General features: G+C 43.2%; 1 protein-coding gene across 1 annotated transcript; it reads right to left on the bottom strand.

Annotated features, from left to right (window-relative positions):
- Positions 1–1,753: 1,753 nt before the first annotated feature.
- On the bottom strand, positions 1,754–6,939 carry gpr37l1b (G protein-coupled receptor 37 like 1b). Its single transcript, XM_036534455.1, has 2 exons — positions 5,621–6,939; positions 1,754–4,827 (listed from the first exon to the last, which is right to left on the bottom strand). Exons 1-2 carry the CDS (start codon positions 6,347–6,349, stop codon positions 3,976–3,978), a joined length of 1,581 nt encoding a protein of 526 aa, XP_036390348.1. The 5' UTR covers positions 6,350–6,939; the 3' UTR covers positions 1,754–3,975.
- Positions 6,940–13,988: the final 7,049 nt, after the last annotated feature.

The following is a 13,988-nucleotide window of genomic DNA, read 5'->3' as shown; positions in this document are numbered from 1 at the left end:
AGAGACCTTAGAAAATTGCCCCAGGGCTAAAGCTTTCCTCTCTATTACTATTACTAAGCATCATCTGCTTTCAACAGTTACCCCAGAAATACGCTCATACAAACATGTCGATTCTAGTCCACATCTACTGTTGGTTTCAAACTGTGGTGGAACATACCGTGATGTTGGCTGGCATTTGTGCAGCTGGTCTTAGCAGGAGGGAGAATCTCATAGTTCAGCCACTAAACAGAAATTGAATTGCTGGATCTGAGGAATACCACTGTGCAGATCTTAGGAGCATGGCTTGATTGCCACATATAACCCCAATCCATAAATGTATCTCCTTTCCTTGTATTGCCATGGTGCAGGTAGTTTGGAATGCTTACCAGCCAACAGTGGGTCACAGAGTACTCTACTGTAATTGTGTGATGGGAAAACACGTAGTCTGAGATGTGAAAAACATGCAGCCTCTTTCAAAACACTAAATGTCATTTCTATTTTCTAAAATTCAGTGTGATACTGCATTAGATTTTTTCATTTATTTAAACGTCAACCCATTAAGCTCTTCCAGGCCTGACAGACCATGACTGGGTCACCATAGAAACCAGGCCTGGAAATGGTTCCAGTGGTTTTGACCCAGCTTGGTCTCTCCAAAATGAACTTGAATTTCGGGACGGTAACCTGGCAACCGTACTCCAGTCCCAGGGACATTGATATTCAGAGAGGGGGCTCTCTTTGGGAAAAGAGAACAATGATGTTCTTATGAAAGCACCCCTTTGCTGTCCAAGGCCTGAGTCTGTGGGAGGGCTTATTACCCCGATCAGGACTGATACACTCTGCACCAGAACTGACCAGTCACAAAACTACAGCAGAATCAACAGCAAACTCATCACAATCTAATGCCCTTCTCATTTCCACAACACTAATACCCATCTCAGCTACACAACACTAACACCCATCTAACCTACACAACACTAATACCCATCTCACCTACACAACACTAATACTCATCTAACCTACACAACACTAATACCCATCTCACCTACACAACACTAATACCCATCTAACCTACACAACACTAATACCCATCTCAGCTACACAACACTAACATCCATCTAACCTACACAACACTAATACCCATCTCACCTACACAACACTAATACCCATCTAACCTACACAACACTAATACCCATCTCAGCTACACAACACTAATACCCATCTTAGCTACACAACACTAATACCCATCTAACCTACATAACACTAATACCCATCTAACCTACGCAACACTAATACCCATCTCAGCTACACAACACTAATACCCATCTCAGCTACACAACACTAATACCCATCTCAGCTACACAACACTAATACCCATCTAACCTACATAACACTAATACCCATCTAACCTACGCAACACTAATACCCATCTCAGCTACACAACACTAATACCCATCTCAGCTACACAACACTAATACCCATCTCAGCTACACAGCACTAATACCCATCTAACCTACATAACACTAATACCCATCTAACCTACACAACACTAATACCCATCTCACCTACACAACACTAATACCCATCTAACCTACGCAACACTAGGTCCCAGCCGGTCCCAGCCAAGGTCCTCCCATAATCTGTCTAATTGAGAAAAAATCCACAAAAATGTTACAATAACTTTGTTTGATTTATCCTTTTATCTTTTTTTGCGTGAAATGGCTCTAGGTAAAAGACAAAAACCACGAATAAATTAAAAACATTTTATTGGGAAGATAGTAGAATAATATTGTAAGCTCTAGAGCAAACAGAGTCCTATTTGTATTTTGTACATTTTTTGAGGGCAATATCTTTTTATATTCTCAGAAAAATACATCTAGCATGTTAAAATCTGTAGAGCATATTTACAGATTTTTTTCTTTTCACAAAATCAGCTAAGTGTCCTATCCCTTTTTTCTTAACGTCCTTCTTAGTATGCTTTCCTTATCAGGACATAGCCTTCCTAGATTAAGCGATAGACACACCCTTCCTACATTAACAATAAAAGTACATTCAGTTATTCTAAGGCTTACATCTGGCACCTAATTGAAAGCAAAATATAAAAATTAAAACTTGAAAATATGGGTGTTTTTCAAGCAACTTTCAGTTGGCCTCCAAAAACAGTCCAATGACTGGTAAGTTTGTCCAGCTGAAGCTTATCTGCAAAGCGACTGGAGTTTCCCTTGACGGTCATAGACGTTAATGAAACATTATTCCGGTCAGGTTTCACAGCTAGTTCCCAGACATCTCTGGTCACTTCATACGCCAGAATTTCTCCACATCAATAACTCTTGTCACTGTGGAGAAAAAATGTGATCATTTCCATCACAAAAACAGTCAATTAAGCACATCTTTTTCCAACACGTGACAAATGAAGCACTCTCCAAAACCATTTTTACAATGTGTGTGAATACCTGCTTAATGTATTAGAGGACATGACACAAACCATATCAAAAGCAATAATGAACAGATTTACAATGTGTCTCCAGTCATCTGTAGGAAAGGCCAACAACTGACAGTAACAAATGTGGCAGATATGGACACTAAATCAGTGCATATTAATACCAACAATTTTCCAACATGGCAAATGTTATTTGTACGAAACAGTTTCTCAAACTGTCAGTGTACAAGTGTAAGAAAATGCAAGTACAAAAAGAAAAATTTTACTTTGGCCAAATTTGGAGCTGAGCATTTTATGAACAATAAGTGCCAATTTTGGTTGCAAAATATATCATATATTCTGTTTCTGGTCCCTTGCAAAGGTTTACTTATTTGATCTGATCAAGACTGGAGTTGAAAACAATAAAGCATGTTTAAACAATATTTATGATTTTAAATAGTGACAGATTTGTGAAATTGGACATCCCTGATTATACATAGAGTGGTCAATCATATATTGCTCAGCAATACATCTGTAGTATAGTACTATTTGGATGTCAATTGCTTCTCAGCTGTTATGTGTGCATGCTGTTGGTCATTGTAAAATAAGCATGTGAACCTTCTCAGATAATAGTACACACAGATGGTGAACAAATGGTCTCATCAGGAAGAGAAACTATGACCGACAGTGAATGACAACGTCTGTTGAGCATCATTTGTACGCTCCTCACACATGAACAGATGAACAGGACACGAGGGCCTTTTCTACGCTCCAATCACAACAGGTAGAAGCTGTTATCACAGATGTTCCATACACGGACCAGATATTCAAGTCTGAGTGCTTCACAATTAAAGTTTTTTGACGAAGCTCTAAGTGCTCTTCTTGAAGGGTATGGTCTAAGAGAAAACATCCATAGCTAGTGTAGCAACATGGACAGCAGCAGAACCTTTCTGTTACTAACAGGAACCTCTTACATGAAGAAGCATGTCGGACAGGCGGAATGCAGGAGCTGAATATCTGGCCATAACGCAGAACATCTGCACTGTTATAGCACAGGGATGATAACACCTCCCCGATGCAATGATTATTCAAAGGGGAAATATAGCTGAGCAAACAGTGACATTATAAAGAATCAGGACCCTTTCTCCAAGCTGTTGCCATTATTTTTATCTATCCTCTGGAGAATGTTAGTGACTGCTGATATTTCAGTTAAGACATAACAGATATACAGTCTTCAAAAATGGGAGAATAAAAGAAGAATATCAACTGAGTAATCACTAGGAGCTCTCTTGCCTGGATTGATTTCCTCTAAAACCACAGCTCTTCTCTATCCAAGACTGTGCAGTGTTACTGGGAAGGAATGTGTTTGTAGAATTATAAAGGTATACAGGCAGTTAGGAAGGGGGGGGGGGGGGGGTCCATTTGACTCAGGTGTCAGAACTCATATTCAGCCTGAGATAATTTCTACGTCCGTGTAAGTCATGGCTCGGCTTCCTGAGGGGTTAGTGGGGGATGGTAATCAGGTATGCTGGAACGCTGATGCTGCCAGGTGAGCAGGTGGGCAGGTGGGGGGCAGATCTTCAGCAGGACGGGCCCATGGCGAGGATGGAGGAGCTGTCCTTGGCCTTGTCGAAGAAGATGGTGGGGGACATGTCGGTGGCGGCCTTGAGCTTAGCCTCGCCGGCCAGGCCGGGGGAGGGTGTGGCAGCATTGGGCAGGCACTCCCCGCAGCAGCAGCAGCAGCAGTCCATGAAGGACTGGCCCAGGGACTTACACAGACACAGCAGCAGCACGGGGGTCACCGACGACTTGAAGAACAGGAAGAACTGGTTGATGAGGCCCAGCAGGGTGGCGGTGGAACCAGACACCGGGCCGGAGGCATAGGCCAGGGCAATGTTGCACACGTTCTCGGGCAGAGCGCAGATGCCGTACACCACGGCCAGTGCCACCACGGTGCAGTTGAGCTGGTGCTCCCTCTTCTGGGCGTGCTGCTGCTGCTGCTGCTGCTGCTTCTTGGGCGAGGCCTGGCCGTGGCCTTCGGGCTTGCTGCTGGCGATGTGCCGCGTCACCAGCTGGCAGGCGATGGTGAAGAGTATGGGCAGGCAGAAGTAGCAGCCGAAGTACCACCACATGCGTGCGTCGTGGTAGGTGAGGATTAGGGAGTAGAGAGACTCCGGGAGGGTGGGGGAGGGCTTCATGGAGCAGGAGTCCACCAGTACCCCTGCCGAGGCCGACACGTCCTGGCCCAGCTGCCACAGCAGTAACTCCGGCACCGCCAGGACCATGGAGCCGATCCAGATGACGCCCAGCTTGGCCAGGATGGACTGACAGTGCTCCACCAGCCGGGCCTTGGGCTGGACAGTGGTGGCTGCGTGGAAGCGGTCTATGCCCAGCGCACACAGACTGAAGGTGCTCACCCCCAGCGAGGTCACCTGCAGAGGTGGGAGGGAGGCGGAGGCATGGTTTACCTGGCTCTGAGAAGGCCCCACAAAGCTGCTGTAGCGTTACCATGACATTTCAATAACTCACAGCTGAGGCAGATAGAGACATCCAGAGACAGCTCCTCACCTCAAATGACATTTATACTTTCAGTGTCAGCAACCTAGTAATAGCTGAATGGCTCAAAAATATTTCAAATTCCTTCTTTAATCTATGGAGTTTTAGAAGTGCGTGGCCTCTTTACACTTCTCTCTTTAGCAAGACTTAATGTGGTGCCTTTTTGAGAAAGGCAGGTTTATCGGGTTAATACACCATTCATACACTTAATATTATATTTTTAAATAAACGTCTGAGTAATTTGAACTATATTGATATTGTGCCCTGTGAGTTCATGTGGTCCATTCCTGTAAATATTTATTTTTAATGCAATGAGAAAAAGTCAATAGGAAATCACACATTTCAGTATTTGACCAATTCACTTACTGACACCACTCCAATGATGACCTCAGTGAGGTTTCCATGGCTTCCTTACCAAAACCCTTAGTGTTCCAGACAGTAAAGTAAACTTGTGTGTATAACAGTGAGCAGTCTGTATAAACTCATTGAATAATGCCATTTATGAAGTCATATGAAGAAAATCAGTGACTTACACAGCACACTTTTTATGGAGATGTTTTTCTTTTATACTGCTCATTTGGACTTTGAGAATTTGTAGATGTCACCAGTTCACATAAGTTGTTATTTGACAATGCACCACTTAGACAAAAACAAACCGATGACACCCACCTCGATATAGGGTACAATTCTGCAGGAAAAGTCCCCCAGCAATCTTTTATTGGTAAGCTCGTTAAAGATGACCACGGGCAGACAGAAGAAGAGCACCAAGAAATCCCAGAAGGCCAGACTGGCGAGGATGCAGTTCCACGCGCTTTTCATGTAGTAGTTGTGCCACACGATACACATGACCGCGAGGTTTCCGATGATGCCCACAGTGAACACGATGAGCGACAGGAACATCACTGCATAGGCGCTGTAGGAGCTATCCGTCAGAGGGTACAGCGGGTTGTGGATGCGCGTCGTTCCCCTTTCCGTAGCGCTACCATTCCCCGCGCCATCGTCCCCGGTCACTCCGCTCTCGCCGTCCAAAGTGAAGGTCGCGTTGGACATCTGAATAGTTTTGGGTGTGGTGAAGTAATCATTAGGGTCGTATGGCCGGGGATACCTGAAGCTAAAAGGATATTGTTGATCCCGTTTTTTGGTGCTCCCACCCTTGGCGCCCCGCGGAAATCTCTTATGGCTCGTGTCTCCTTCATCATTTTCCAAACTCGCGTTCTGAATTAAATTTATCTGGGAGGTCGGTCCATCCGGTCCAGTGGATGAAACGCCTAAAGAACCGCCCGGTGTCCCTTCCAGAACAGTCAGTGGTACACCTTGTGCACCGTTTATCCAAACGATATTTCTGGGCTCCGAGGCACTTATGGCCAAAAGCAACACCACTGTAAAAAGGGAAAACATCTTCCAAGCCTTGACTCGTTTTCACTTGACTGACTGTTTTCTATAGACAGAACGTTCCGATGATGAATGTCTTTTGATTCTCTGGGTATTATTCAGTCGACGCAAAACGAACACTTTAGAGCAAATTCAAATACATGCAATTAAAGTTGGCTTGAAAAAAGATAAAAACTCAGTTCCGAAGTATCAAAGTTGATGCTGCAGTTTTGGGCGTTTGTCTTTGTCGGCGTCCTGAGGCCGCTATTCATGGACCGCCACTGGAACGCAGACTGTCTCCAGCCGTGAGAACGCTGCTTCACCAGGCACGGGTGACTGGTCCTTATTTCCGAAGAAAAAAAATGTAACAGTTTATTTTCTCTTCTGTCCCCCGAAAGGCACTACAGCATTTGTGCCATCTGCTGGTCACCATGAAGTTATTTAAATTAGTTTCTAATAAGGGGTTCACGACATCGCTAAACTATATTTATAATCTTCATAATAGCTTGGCGGTTTGTACATTAATGCTGCAGTTTTTTTTTATTTTCCACATGTAGGTATCATGCAGATTTATGGCTGTATCCAAAGAGTCAACCCCATTGACTGCAAGCGGAGCCCAGTTTACCTGGGACTCCTCTCAGCTGAGCAGTAATTCTTAGTACAATAATCGACTCCTCCCCGCGTACTTCATCAGATGTATTAAAGTTGTCTGCTCTCTGAATGAAATCAAAGGACCTTCCCCGAGCTGTGGTTATGCAGTTATAACTGACAATTCCTCCGCATTTTCCATTGGAAGGGAATTCTAATCTGCTTTTCAATGTTTGACATGCAAGTCTGCAAAAGGCGCTTTTGGACGTTATTGTACCGTACACTGTTAGAAAATGAATATAATTCAAGAATCACTGTGCTTTGCTTTAATGGCGTTCGCGACAGGCAGAAACTACAAATTGAGGAAAAAAAAAAAAATCATAACTTGAACGTGCATCAGATAAAGCTCGATATCATGACATTCCATGGAAATTCTCCACTCACGCAGGTGGAATTGGAGTACCTAATTATGAAATCGCTTAGAGGCATTTCACTGCGTGCAGGTTAAGTCTGGATCTATTCAGGTGCGTCATTTTCCTGAATCCGCAGAATAACTGCGCGTGTGCCAACTCTTGCAAAATGGAATCTGCTGTAGAATTAGGCCTGCTACTCTAGGAAAATATTTTGTGATTGTACTGCCACCAGTGTCAATCCTTTCGATTGCTGTCAGGAAAAACAATGAATTCTGAAATTCTAAAACACAATTTTATTCACATTTATATAAAACGAAGCTCGTGCAACAATGCGGTCTGCCCACCCTCCAGCCGAGTTAGAAACGCAGTGATACCCAGCATGGCTGACCGGCAGTCAAGGAAGGGTAGGGGGTCGGGGGTCGGGAGCCTAGAAGCGGCCATTCCAATATAATGGTGGAAGACCAGTTTGAGATCATGGTGGATGAAACAAGAACGATGCGCTGCATCTTTAGTTGGGTAAGTTCAGGTTTTCTCTTCGCCTGACAGTGTTTTGTGCGAAGTCACTAATCACAGCTGTATTCAGTTGGCGAGGCCCAAAATGTTTCGATTCAAAACTTCGATTGCCTCCTTCCTCACGATTGCAGTAATTCCTCATGATTGCCATACTGCCATAATCTAAACACTCCGCTTGTAATTTGTCTATTTACTTAATGGTAATAGCAGTGTACTCTAAAGTTAGAAAACTGCACGAATAACCTCAAATTTAACGGAATAACTACAATGTAATGTTAGGTTTAGTTACCCGACACTGGGCTGCGGTTATGCAGTATAGCCACATGGGGGCAGCAAACGACAAAGATGCCACTTGGTACGCCACAAACCATTATGTCATTCAGCCGCGAGCTGAAACAAGGAATGACATAAAACAACCTTTATAAGAGTCAAAGTTAGCAGTGCTGTTTCGTAAGGGTGCTCGTCATTACTTGTCATTAACTAATATAGACGATAGTATGCTCTAATGTCCTCCTATTGTAATTAATGTAATAGGTGGACTTGGTACTGAGGCTTCACACAATGTGATTCTTAATCTAGTGCAGGCTGAAGAATGGTTATTCTGAACTAGCAATAAAACATTGCTGTTCACTAATGCTGTGCAGTTGACAGCATACACCTGAGCCTTACAGCTCAATAGCACATAAGTGCTGGATGTGAGTAAATACTGGGACAGTTAGAACCTGTGGGTCGGTGACCACTACCAGACTCTCAAGCTGTAGGAACTGCAGCTTTGAGCTGCGATCAAACACACAGCAACATCTTAACTAGTGTGAGACCCATGTTGAATATTATGTCTGAGGGAATGCTGAAAACACTATGCCAAATATGTGTTTAGAAATGGTTTGTGGCCAGGGACCAAAAGTGATGAAAATCAGATTTCAGCCTCTCAGATGCCCTCCCTGGTATGTGCACCAAATGTTAGCGGACAGAGTGGTAGATGTGGGGAGTTAAGCATGTATTTGACTCACCCATATGGCAGGCACTAGGGCAACCTGGAGCAGTGAAACATATTTCATTTGCATTTTACACCATGATCAATAAATGGGCCAAATTTGCCTGGGCGATGCTGGGAGGTTGTATCCTGTGACCACATGGGTTTGGCCAGGAGCCTAAAATGCCATAAAAAGCCAAATACACTGGATGCCTGAGCAATGTGCCAAATCTGAATTAATAATCAATGAATTGAGACTCACTGCGAGATGTGTTGGGTGGCAATATTGTTTGCAGTTTCAGGTGACAGAAAAGAATTTTAGACACATTTCAGGGCACTTACCCAACAAAAGTGAACAGTTGTTCAGTAATGAAATATGCGAAAATGAAATAGTTGTGCTGCCATGTTGGGCCTGGGACCCATCACCACCAATTTGGAGATGTGTACAATCCACGCCTGATAAATGTTCCACATGAATGTAAAAAATTTACTGGCCGCATGTGTCCGCTTTCTACATATGTGTATATATATATATATATATATATTTATGTATGTGTGTACATATATTTATTTACATATATGCGCTCAGACAAAACTGTCGAACTTCCATCCTCTTCATCACTTGTCTTCAGCTCCCTGACCCTGACGTCACTCCCTTCTCCCTTCCTGTCGAGTTACCCTATCCCCTCTGTGTCCACATCTTTACTTGTCCCTTCTGTGCCTGGTCTCATGGTGCAGCTGTTCCTCTGTAGTTGTCTGGACTCCTTCTCCTGTATGTCTGTAAACTCAGCTGTATTGCCTCTTACACCTGTGTCATGATCCACCTCTGCCTGCCTGTCCTCTCTCCTCCAGACCCCCACCACTGTACTCCTCCACCCTGCCTCTCCGCTGACATGCACACAGACAGAGTGGAACTGCAATCTGTAGTGAGAAGGAGAGGAGTCTGACCTGAAGAGCAGTGCTAATCTGAGGCTCAACCCATTGCTCTTCTCCACTATCTCCTTAGCTATCACATGAGCTAAAGTATCCTCTTACCAGGAAAAACACATGTAGTAGCTGTCACTAAATCATGAAAACTATTTTCTAACTGCTTACATTCTTTATTCAGCCCACCCCCCCCACCCCCCACCCCACGCCCCCATTCTTTTCCTTGCATGTGACTCTGCAGAATTCTTACAGGTCCAGGAAGCTGTCAGGAGAAATCTCAGTGCATTATATAGGTGCAGAAAGTGAACTTGGTTTTCTTTTGTCTTGACATCATGCATGTTGTAAGCATTGTGGAAGCAGACGCCTGCAGCAGAGTCATATGTTCAGCAATCAATGCACTCTGTACATCACCATCTGCATATCCTCTTATGCGGACCCTCTTTTAGCAGTTCATTTTTCATTTGCAGTGGCCCTCATTTTTCATTAATTTTACTATTACCAAAACCTATGTTTTAAATACATTGCCTAGAGTACAACTTCATTTTTAAATATATACCTGTAATTGAGTCTGTTTTGCATTCATTTCACATGGACTTTGGGATGTTAAATGTATCTTGACCTTGATCTGTGCTGGCACAGCTTGAGGCTCACAGTTTTTCCCTGGTGAGGGGCCCGTTCACACGCTGATCATTCACCTGGCTAAAACAGAGCTTTTATTATGGTAACGGCACTCATTGTGGCTCTGTAAGTGGCCATGGATGTTTGATTTTTAGCAATCAAATAAAGTCTGGGGCAATTGCTGGGTGAGCCGAGGAAGATTCCTCCCTGTCCCCCTGGAGAATGCTGACTGTCTGCTCCAGCATGGCTCTGTGCCATGACACCGTAGTTTACGAGAACCAGACACCTTTGTTTTCCCTCCTGACCCCTGCTGCATTCTCAGAACAGGCCTGACCTGATTCAGATGGAGTCACAGACTGCTGAATGCCACCGAAGCGTAGAGACTCGCACCGCTCTCACCCAGATCTGCTTCAAACTGCCCACAGACTATTTCGATTTTTTGATCCAGGGGTAATTCAGATACTATGCGCATAAGAGATCCAAATTCAATGTTTATGAAAAAGATTAGGCTAAACCAAGGAATTTCCTTCAACATTAACTGCACTTACTGAAATAGATGCACTGACTGTCGAATCTTCTCCAGTTAACTTACAGAATACAACCATGGTGACATTACACAGTTCAGAGACTGCAGGCAGAATAATACCATTCACTGAAGAAGGTGGTGTGCTGAAATATTTGAAACTTTTCGACTCATCTTTTAACAAATGAGTTGAAATCTTTAATGGATGTAGTTTGTGAAATTTATTTCATACATAGTTTTTTCCTGTTCAATTTAAAATGATCCAAAGCAAACTCCATAATAAAACAAATGTCAGGTCTTTTCCAAATCTCAGGGAGATTTGGATTTGCATCCTCTGATTACATTAAGTAAATAAGCCATCATAGTACTAATGAACCTGGCTAGCTAGCTAGTGATTGAAGAGCCATTTTCAGAGGGTAACCTTAGCTACCTGGCTACACAATGTCAATATGCATGTTTTTATGGGCAACTACTGTGTTAACTCAAGTTTTTGAGGTAATCTATAGTCAGGTAATTACAGCCACTAACCTGGCTGAGATGGCTACCTGTCGTCTGTGTCATGTTTGATAACTGGCTAAATGATGCACAGACAAAGAAATAGACCATGGTGCATGGAAAACTGCGCAATGCAACTTCACTTTGAGATGTCTGTAATGCTTGATGACAAACAGCATTCTCTCACAGTTGCAGCTCTGCAGAACTGAGATTTTTTTTCAGAAGCAGTGAGGTGAAAACCATTGAAATTCTAACCATTATACAGCAGCAGCAGTTACTTTATACAAACAGCTACCTTCCGTGATTGAATTTTTACTTTGTCGGTGTGACACATTAATGTTGTGACTATATATATATGCATTGGATGGGGAAACTAAATTTACCAGAGAACTTCCCACTACCGCAGTGGGGTTTTACCCAGTTTATCATTAGCAAAATGGAATTAACAGCGTAGTGGTTGAGAGAGCAGAGCTGTTCATACTTGCTTAGCATTTGTTTAGACATGCTTTTGTTCTTTGTGCATAACAACTTAAAAATCACCGAAATCTAAATTCTTGAGAAAACGGTTATGAAATGCCTCTGGATTCATTCACATCTTTATACAACCTGTTCTCAGTTTTTTTTTCCCATCAATATGTATTGTATTGCTCAAAGACATTACCACAGTTTGTAAATCTTATTATTCATTAATGATGGCACGATCAGCACGGTTAATGTTGAAGTGGACAGAAGCAGAGTGTTGGCGATTGGTCCAAAGGTTGTTTTCTAAAAGCGTTTTCTAAACCCCCGTAAGCACAGCACTGTTGCAGACTGCACGAAATCTGCTCCTGGGGAGTTCACCTGGGCACCTTGCTGTGTTTCATTCATGAGATAAGGTGAAGGATTCCAAGGGCCCCAGCTTGTGTGGAAAAACTCACCTTGATGCACCTCTGGCTGACCTCATTATGTCTCCCGAGGCCTCTGTGATAGACCACAGGAGGACGACGCCCAAGACTGTAAATAAGCACTGCAGTCAGAACGAGAAATGGTAATCTACAGAAATATGACATGTCAGTAAGATAAGATAATAAGACAGGATGAAGCCTGAGCAGGCATCAGGAATTTGAGGCAGTTACATAAGGAGCATATTTGAGTTACATGAGGAATATACTGAGCTTGTGATTCATCACTTTACGGCCACACAATAAGTAGGTGGAATGTTAGTGTAATTAATTGAAACTGAAACAGAAAATGTACAGGTAACCGTCAACATAAAGTGTCTTAACAGGGCGTTGGGCTACCACAAACTGCCAGAACAACTTCTAATGCACCTACAGGTGTCTGGAACTTTATTTGGAGTGATGCGACACCAACCCTGTATGGTGGTGAAAAACGCTGTTTCAGGCACCACTTCAGAATCTCGCATAAGTATTCAGTCGGGTTGAGCTTCGGTGACTGAGACGGCCATGCTATATGCTTTACATTGTGTTCATGCTCATCAAACCATTCGGTGACCGCTCGAGCCCCCTAAATGGGGGCATTGTTATACTGGAAGAGACCACTCCTGTCAGGATAGAAATGCTTCACCATAGGATGAGGGTTATCACTCAGAATTGTATTTATTGGTGTGTAACCTGTCCTTTAAGGTGTTGAGTGGATCTAAGCCACCTCCACCATAACAGAGCTGCCAGAATCCTTTACCATGGGAAACAAGCACCCAGGCCTGTTTCTTTTTATCTTTAAAAAGGGGTTATCGTACTGAAGCCTGACCATGGTATCCGTCTCTGTGAAATTCTTGATGGCCTGTTCTTGATGAAACTGCCAGCTCATGCCAGAATTGACTGATATTTGTAGCCAGCTGATTCATAGTTGTGCGTCTGTTTTGCCTTGCATCTCGAACCAATGCATGGGCATCATAGCCAAGGAATATGCTCTTTCCACCACAGTTGCCCCTAGTCGATGATACCTTTCCCTCAGACTTCCATGCCAGCATCACTTTAGCTACTGTTCCTCATGAAACATTTGGAAGTATAACAGCAAACTTCATCACTGAAGCTGTTGCCAAATGTGCTCCAACAATCACCTCTCTCTCAAAGTCAATTAGATCTCTTCCTTGGTTCTCTGTCTGCCATGGTTGCTAAAATAATGGGAAAGTAGGTCTGCCCAGCATTTTTATATGTGACCCTAAGCATGATGGGATTTTAATTGCTTAAATGCTGAGGAACCATATCTCTGTGGAAGCAGCTGCTTTCAATATACTTTGGATCTCTCATTCACTCAAGTGTTTTCTTTATTTTGGCACTTATCTGTATAGACCCTATTGATCTATACATTTTTACATATAAGAAAATGGAAAACATTTCTGTGAATGTGCTTATATAAGTATTCTATTTGAGACATAGAACAGTATTCTGGTATAAATTCCATCGTTCCCTCGGGTACAGCTGGCTAGGTGGAGTGAGTGGGCATGTGTACGTAGTAGGGCAGGCTGAATTTGTTTATTAGCGTGCTGAATGCCATGCCAATTATAGCTGTAATGGGGCTTGTCAGGTGCTTGTTTTGTTATGTCTTCTTGGCATCCTGTTGACTCTTTTATCTCGTCATTCAAACTGGCTTTGAAATGCCATGAAGGTCACA

Source organism: Megalops cyprinoides, chromosome 7 (assembly GCF_013368585.1).
Source record: "Megalops cyprinoides isolate fMegCyp1 chromosome 7, fMegCyp1.pri, whole genome shotgun sequence".
Lineage (NCBI taxonomy): Eukaryota > Metazoa > Chordata > Actinopteri > Elopiformes > Megalopidae > Megalops > Megalops cyprinoides.
Note: the sequence above shows the minus strand (reverse complement) of the source record. Positions and strands in the feature narration are given on the sequence as shown.

Coding starts and splice junctions, on each gene's coding strand:
- gpr37l1b (XM_036534455.1), bottom strand. CDS start 6,349: ATGTTTTCCCTTTTTACAGTGGTGTTGCTTTTGGCCATAAGTGCCTCG. Junction 4,828..5,620: donor GAATTGTACCCTATATCGAG/GTGGGTGTCATC, acceptor CCACCTCTGCAG/GTGACCTCGCTGGGGGTGAG.